Below are 8,307 nucleotides of genomic sequence, written 5' to 3' on the forward strand. Positions count from 1 at the left end.
CCAGCGCCAGGGGAGGGGCTTGGATGGGGCGGGGCCTGCGGTCGCATCCCGCCCCCACCCTCTGCCGGTAGCAGCCGCCAGACTCGTGGGAGACCGGCCCCAGCGCGCCGCGGAGCCCGGATCTTCCCTCCGAAGCTCGGACCCAGCCATGGCGTCATTGCCGCCACTGCTCTGCCTCTGCGTCGCCGCCGCGCACCTGGTGGGGGCCCGAGGTGAGGCGCCCCCAGCCCAGCTCCCCAGGCGACAAATGCCTGACGGCCCGCCCTGAGTGCAGCCCCGCCCGGAGCGAGGACCAAGAGGTCCACGCGCTTCCCCGGGGCAGAGGGCCCACGGAGCTCCGGGACTGACCGGGGTAGGGAGGGGCTTCGTGCACTCATCCCACAGCGAAGAGACGGCAGGGGTCAGGGGCCCGGGACTGTGTATGAACGCCAGGCTCCTCCCGACTCCCAGGGCAGCGTGACCCCAGCATGGAGCCTTGAGTCCACCGGGCCCCAGGTCCCGGGCCGAAGGGGTCAGAACCGCCCCTACCCACGAAACCTACTCCCCGAACCCCTCCACACACACACTGCCCGGAGAAGAGCTTCCCGTCTCAGGAGAGCTCAGTGGGGCGGAGGACCGCCCACTTCTTAGATGGGTAGACTGAGGCTCCGAGGGAGAAGGGATTTGTCTGAGGTCACCCTGTCACCGCCTCCGCCCCGGGCCATCCTGGGCAGCTCCAGGCCTGAGAGGCCAGGCTAGATTTCAGAAAGGATTTTTCCTGGGCACCTTGGGCCCCAAGTAGAGGGATGGCGAGCGTGGAGGGTGGACTGGAGGGGGATTTCCGGCCGGCAAGATGATGAAGATCGCCTGTAGTACACCCTGAGGATGGGGACACAGCCAGATTGAACTCATGGAGGCCTAACCACCAAGGGGAAAGATCTGAGTCTCTGGGAGTGCAGTGAGACACGATTGACTCGAGCCCATCGGGTCAAGGCTCAGTGAAGGGGCTGGGAAAGCCTGGGAGGGGTTATGACAAGGCTTCCTGGAAGAGAGGGTGCAGCAGTCCCCGGGGGGTCAGCCAGTGGGTTGCGGCCTCTCAAAACCTGTTCTCTGTGCTGTAAAATGGGAATGATCAGGCCAGCACCCTGACTGAGAGGTGCCTCCTTCCCTCCTCCCACTGCTCACCTGTCCTGCAGATGCCTTCCCCATCGAGGAGCCCACAGGGACTGTGTGGGGGCTCCACAGGCAGTCGCCACTCTCTGGTCAGCCCTCACCAGCCCTGGAGAACTGGGAAGGTGAGTCAGACAGGGTCTGAGTCTGGCCCTGCTGGGTGAGCTGGGGGTGGGTGGGTCATCTGAGGAGGGAACACAACGTGGTGAAGGGCCCAGGGCTGTTCGTGACCCCTAGATGTGGCAGCACCTGGAACTGGTGCCCCAAGAGGTCTAAGTAAGGCTGTTCAAGGAGGAAAAGGGCGGTGTGTGACGGAGGGGTGTATGTGTGGGGGTAACTACTTGCCCAGGTGATGCAGGGAGGCAAGTGCTCTGGAAACTGGGTCTCTGGTCTACTGACTGCTCTTGAGGAACAGAAAGGGGTAATCACCCCATGGGAGGATGATGCAAGCAGAAGCTGGGGCTGACCCTCCCGCCCCTGTAGGTCCTGGGCCTCCGTGAAATGGGAGCTGTCCAAGTGGGTGCAGCTGGGCAGTGAGCAAGGTCCAGTGTTAATGGGGTGCCGCCAGGCAGGGGCAACCAAAGCCAGGGCTGGTGTCTTACTGGTCTCCCCTGCTGCGTTTATAGCTCCTCACACCCCAGAAACTCCGCTGAGGGTGGGAGGCAGGCTGAGGGGTGCTGGTCAGACAGCGCAAGATGCCAGCTGAGCCAAAGCTGATGTAGCAGAAGGCCATTACGGCTCCTTCTGCCCTGAAGGCTCTGGATTCTGGGCGGGATCGTGGGCGGACTGAGTAAGCTCGCGTTAAGGGTGAGGGTTCGGACAGCAGGTAAGGCCCATGCCATACAGAGGGTGACGGCCAGGCGGCTTGCCGCCCGATAGGGGGGGCGGGTGATGGGAGCCGCCAGGCCCGGCCCGAGTCCCAGCGCGTGCGCTGCCCGCAGAGGCCAGCGAGTGGACGTCCTGGTTCAACGTCGACCACCCGGGCGGCGACGGCGACTTCGAGAGCCTGGCGGCTATTCGCTTCTACTACGGGCCTGCGCGCGTGTGCCCGCAGCCCCTGGCGCTGGAGGCACGCACCACAGACTGGGCCCTACCGGCCACCGTCGGCGAGCGCGTGCACTTGAACCCCACGCGCGGCTTCTGGTGCCTCAACCGGGAACAGCCGCGCGGCCGCCGCTGCTCCAACTACCACGTGCGCTTCCGCTGCCCTCTCGGTGAGGGCGGGGTCATGGTGGGCGTGACCGAGGGGCGGGGCCTGATATAGGACGGGAGTGGGTGGGGAGAGGGCGGAGCCTGAGAGCTACCTGTGGGAACGGCCTGGCCCGGTGGGCGGCACAAAGGGGTCGATGGGGCCTCTTGTGCGCCCCCAGGAGGGCGGCTCCCTTCCCGTCGCCCTCATTCGCTCCTTTGTACCCGCACCGGCATGTGGGGGTGTTTGTTGAGCCCCATATGTGCGATGCGCAGGAAGCACAGCAGGCCCAACCTCGGGGAGGTGATCTGGGGTCAGGGAGGTGGGGCAATACCTGCAGAGCAACTTCGACAGGTGCATCTGGGGGCGCAGTCCTCCAGTCCCTACATTGTCCCTGGTTCCAGGAACTGCGGTCCCCGGCGGGCGGCCGCCTGACTTTCCTCCCCTCCCTCCCCGCAGAGGCTGCGTGGGGCGCGTGGGGCCCGTGGGGTCCCTGCTCAGGGAGTTGTGGGCCAGGCCGTCGCTCGCGCCGCCGCAGCTGCCCGGTTGAAGACAAGTGTCCCGGGCGTCCGCTGGAGGCGCAGAAGTGCGTGCGGCCTCGGTGCCCAGGTAGGAGGGGCGGAGCCTTGGGAGGGGCGGGGCCTTGAGAGGGCGGGATCTGGAGATGAGAATTAGGTGCGGTGTCTGGAGAAAATAGGGTTACGGGATACAAAGAGGAGGGGAGGGTTAGGGGCGGGGCCTGCATAGGATAAGAGGAGCCTGTTGAGGGAAGTGCCTACAAGGGTTAGGGGCGGGGTCGAGAAAAGTGGGGAGTTAGGTGTGAGAGTTAGAAGGGTGGGGCCTGGAGGGGGCGTGGCTTGGAGGGCCCGAGCGCTGGGGACCCTTGAGGCCTGGCCCCTCCTTTCCCGCCGGGGCCCGAGGGGCACTGGGGAATGTGCATATCTGAGCGGTGAAGGCTAACATTTCTGGAGGGGAAGTCTTGTGCAGGCACGGACAGATCCGAGAGCGCGCTTCCTCGTGTGCAGGGCCAGGCACACGGGGGTGGGTTCTGCACGGATACATACGCAGGAGCGGGGTCTACACTCTCCGGGTGCACGCGCTCGTGGCGTCCGCAGCCCCGCCCGAACCCACGCCCACGCAGACACGCGCTCACACCCTTGCAGGCACCAGGCTGGCCAGGAGGCGACTGGAAATTCCGCCAGGCCTGTGCTCCATAAACATGTTCTGGCAGCCCTGGGCCTGTGGGGCTGTGGTGGGGTGGGGGAGCCCAGTGGCCAATGGGGCAGTGGGGCCCCCACCCCACCCCCGCCTGGCTCTGCCCTTTCTGCGCCTCTTCCCTGAAGTTTCCAGTGGAATTTTCCATTTTATGGAGAAACCGCGGGATTGGAAAGGGAGAGAGAAGTTCTGAACCCAAGACCTGGTCCCTAGCTGGGCCTCCAGCCCCTGCCTGGAAGGTTTCTCTCCGGATGGAGGGGAATCCTCCGCCCTTAAAAAGGCCCTTATTTTCTCATGTTCTCTCTGGACCCCAGGTCCCTCCCCTGACCCACCCCTGATCTCTCAGCCTGGCTCACTTACACTAGGGCCCGCTCTGAGGGAGCACAAGGGGGATCGGGGTGTGAGTGACTGACTGAGAGGATAAGCTCCTTCGGGGCCCCTCTGCCCTGCTGCTCCCTGTGTCCCCCAGGGTGCAACCCTGACACCTGTGGATGCCCCAACCATGTCCTCCTGGGCGTGGTGGTCACCCGATCTGGGCGACCATTACCAGGAGCAAGGGTCTTCCTGCGAGGCCAGCCAGGCACCTTGGCCACTAGTGATGCCCATGGAACCTTCCGGGTGCCCGGCATTTGTGCCAGCAGCCAGGCCAACATCAGTGCCCAGGTGGACGGCTTCTCTGCAGGCGTGGCCCAGGCCCAGGCCAACAGCTCCTTCTCAGCTGTGGTCACCATTGTTCTTAAGAAGTTGGGTAAGCATTTGGGGGTAAGGGGCATGGGGATGCAGAGGGAGTGGGGAGGAAATTTGAGGTGACACAGAGCACTGGGGGAGGAGGTGCAGAGTGAGGTCCCTGGGGAGGAGGTCAGACATCCAGTCACCAGTCATGTCACACAGTTACTGAGGAAGACAGGAGGAGGATGGAGTTGAGGGAAGGGGGGCTGGGAGGAGTGGGAGGGGCAAGGCCCTGACCTCTGCTCCCCTCTCCCCAGGGAAGCCATACCTGATGAAGCACCCTGAGTCCCGAGTGCGAGAGGCAGGCCAGAATGTGACCTTCTGCTGCAAAGCCGCAGGCACCCCTACACCGAAGAAATACTCCTGGTGAGGCCTGCCCCATGCCCAAGGGCCTTTGTGTGGCCTTGGGGTAGGCATGGATTTCCCCAAGACACTTGATTCTCAGAGATTTTCCAGAAATGACCACAGCCATGGTTCACCATTCGGAAAGGAGGAGTCTTTGCTGGGTGGGTGGGAGCAGGGCTGAGCCCCTTTTGTGGGTGAGGACACTGACCTTGCTTCCACTCATCCTGAGGCCCCTCTGGAACTTTCTGGCCCATGGGGTGGGGGTAGACGCATCCCTCCCCTGCACCAGGGCCCCATCTGTTCCTACCTGCCACCCAGGTTCCACAACGGGACCCTGCTGGACAGGAGAGAGCTTGGGTATGGGGCCCAACTGGAGCTGCGGGGACTGCGCCTGGAGCAGGCGGGTACCTACCATTGCAAGGCCTGGAATGACGTGGGCACCATCCGCTCGGCTACTGCCTGGCTCACTGTGCTGGGTGAGCAACCCAGCCTCTAGGCTGTCCCTGACCCCAGGCTGAGGCCTGGGCTCCCTGTTCACTGATCCTAGGCCCCTCTGACCCTGACCCTGGGCTGAGCCCCTGCCCCCAGTCCTTACCTAGGTTATGGCTAGCCCTGGGATGACCCCTGACCCCTGGGCTGGGCCTCTGGCCCCAGTTCTTACCTGGGTAATGTTCTAATCCTGGGCTGACTCTGACCCCTGAGTTGAGTTCCTGATTCCAGATGCAGTCTTCATTGTCTTTTCTTGCCCCTAGCCCCGGGCCAGCCAGCCTGCGACCCCAAGCCCCTAGAGCACCTGATCAAGCTCCCAGATGATTGTGGTCAGCCAGACGGCAGCCCTGCCTACCTGGATGTGGGCCGCTGCCCCGATGTGCGCTGCCCTGGCCCCATGGTCTCTGGCCCCCGGTGCGGGGACACCAGCACCCGCTGCTGCTCTGTGCAGCGCTTGCAGAGCCGGGCAGTCCACTGCTCTGGCTATGTCCTTCCTGTGAAGGTCGTGGCCGAGTGTGGCTGCAAGAAGTGCCTACCCCCACGGGCCTTAATTCGGGGCCGTGTGGTGGCTGCCGACTCGGGGGAACCCCTGCGCTTCGCCCGCATCCTGCGAGGCCACGAGCCTATCGGCTTCACCTCCTATCAGGGCGATTTCACTATTGAGGCGCCACCATCCCCAGAGCGCCTGGTGCTGACCTTCCTAGATCCCAGTGGTGAGTTTGTGGACGCCATCAGGGTTCTGCCGTTTGATCCATGGGGCACTAGTGTGTACCACGAGGTCAAGGCCATGCGGAAGCGACTCCCGGTCATCTTGGATGCCACTCAGAGCAACAGGATCCCACTTGGTGAGCTGAGAGACCAGGCCCCTATGGGCGAGCTTGTCCTGCCTCCAGGGGCATTCCGCTTTGCTGATGGCCGGCCCTACATGGGTGCTGTGGAGGCCCGGGTGACCTTCGTGGACCCCCGCGACCTGGCCTCTGCAGCCGCTGCCCCCAGCGACCTGCGCTTCCTGGACCGTGATGGGGAGTTGGTGCCGCTACGCACTTACGGCATGTTCTCTGTGGACCTCCGTGCCTCCAGCTCCGGGGAGCAGCTGCAGGCCGGGCCCATGGCCGTGCGTGTGGCTGCTGGGCAGATCCACATGGCCGGCCACGCGGAGGCACTCAGGCTGTGGTCGCTGGACCCCAGCACGGGCCTGTGGGAGGAGGAGAGCCGTTTCCAGCGTGAGGTGCCTGCTGGCCGCCGGGTACGCCGGGAGGAGCGGGTCTTCCTGGTGGGTAATGTGGAGGTTCGTGAGCGGCGCCTGTTTAACCTGGATGTGCCTGAGCGCCGTCGATGCTTTGTGAAGGTACGCGTCTATGCCAACGACAAGTTTACGCCCAGCGAGCAGGTGGAAGGCGCTGTTGTCACGCTGGTCAACCTAGAACCTGCACCCGGCTTCTCAGCCAACCCCCGTGCCTGGGGCCGCTTTGACAGTGCCGTCACTGGCCCCAACGGCGCCTGCATCCCTGCTTTCTGCGACGAAGAACAACCTGATGCCTACACTGCCCTTGTCACGGCTACCCTGGGGGGTGAGGAGCTGGAGCCCCCACCCTCCCGGCCCCGCCCACTTCCATCTGCCGTGGGCGTTACCCAGCCCTACCTGGACAGGCTGGATTACAGGCGCACCGACCACGAGGACCCTGCTTTTAAGCGAAACGGCTTCCGTATCAACCTGGCCAAGCCCAGGCCCGGCAACTCCGCTGAGGCCCGAGGGCCTGTGTACCCCTGGCGCAGCCTGCGGGAGTGCCAGGGGGCCCCGGTGACTGATAGCCACTTCCGCTTCGCCCGTGTGGAGGCCGATAGGTATGAGTACAACGTGGTGCCCTTCCGTGAGGGTGCGCCTGCCTCCTGGACCGGCGACTTCCTGTCCTGGTGGCCCAACCCACAGGAGTTCCGGGCCTGCTTTCTCAAGGTGCGCATCCAGGGCCCCCAGGAGTACATGGTCCGTGCCCACAGTGCCGGGGGCAGCCACCCACGCACCCAGGGCCAGCTCTACGGGCTGCGGGACGCCCGCAGTGTCCGAGACCCCCAGCAGCCCGGCACATCTGCCGCTTGCGTGGAGTTCAAGTGCAGTGGGATGCTGTTTGACCAGCAGCAGGTGGACAGGACACTGGTGACCATCACACCACAGGGCAGCTGCCGTCGCATGGCCATCAACACACTGCTGAGGGACTACCTGGCCAGGCACCCCCCACCTGCACCGACCGATGACCCCACCACCTTCTCTATGCTGGCTCCACTGGACCCCCTGGGACACAACTACGGTGTCTATACTGTCACTGACCAGAGCCCACGGCTGGCCAAGGAGATCGCCATCGGCCGCTGCTTCGATGGTTCCTCCGACGGCTTCTCAAGAGAGATGAAGGCTGATGCTGGCACGGCGGTCACTTTCCAGTGCCGGGAACCACCCACCGGCCGGCCCAGCCTCTTCCAGCGGCTGCTGGAGTCCCCAGCAGCAGCGCTGGGTGACATCCGCCGGGAGATGGGTGAGGTGGCCCGAGGCCAGGCTCGTGCCACTGGCTCCCTCCGTACCCGCCGGGGCAGGGCCCGGCAGTGACTGGCACCGATGGCTTCCCACTGCCTCCCCTGACTCCTCCTTCCCCAGGAAGTCCCTCCTTCCCCCCAAGGCTTCCTACCCCATGTTCCTGGCCAAGCACCTTCCCCGTCCACTCTTCTCTGCCCAGAATTCAGTGCCAGCCAATCAAGGAGAGAACTCAGGTGTGTCCATGGGCACCCCGGGGTGTTGAGGGGGACCAGGCAGGCAAGATTGGATTTTGCCCTAACTGTAAACCCCCTCACCCTAGAGCCGTAGAAGTGGTGGCTCTTGGCTAATGCCATTTTCTATTTTAATGTTGATTTTGATTTGATCTCAGATATTCTGCCTCTGTTGTTCAAGGGAAGGCCTTGGGGTTTCCCATCTGGGCAAGAAGTACCTCCGCCTGCTATTGAGCTCCGTGATGTATCGGGACTTTATTGGGGCTTCTGCCCCAAGCTCTGATCTCGGGGTTATTTATTGGGACCAACCCTGTGGGGCTGGTCTCTGAGTGAGTGGGGCCCAGGGCTGGGGCTGGTGGTGCTGGGGGAGGTGCTGGGGCAGGAGGCATAGTCCTAATGCAGTTGGTGCATGGAGACCCCGGGCTGGGGCAGGT

General features: G+C 64.0%; 1 protein-coding gene across 1 annotated transcript; it reads left to right on the top strand.

The window, feature by feature from the left end:
- The first annotated feature begins 22 nt into the window (after positions 1–22).
- CILP2 (cartilage intermediate layer protein 2) lies at positions 23–8,307 on the top strand. Its single transcript, XM_049877544.1, has 8 exons — positions 23–212; positions 1,176–1,274; positions 2,091–2,363; positions 2,798–2,947; positions 4,023–4,301; positions 4,540–4,648; positions 4,946–5,103; positions 5,380–8,307. Exons 1-8 carry the CDS (start codon positions 149–151, stop codon positions 7,713–7,715), a joined length of 3,468 nt encoding a protein of 1,155 aa, XP_049733501.1. The 5' UTR covers positions 23–148; the 3' UTR covers positions 7,716–8,307.

Source organism: Elephas maximus, chromosome 3, assembly GCF_024166365.1.
Source record: "Elephas maximus indicus isolate mEleMax1 chromosome 3, mEleMax1 primary haplotype, whole genome shotgun sequence".
Lineage (NCBI taxonomy): Eukaryota > Metazoa > Chordata > Mammalia > Proboscidea > Elephantidae > Elephas > Elephas maximus.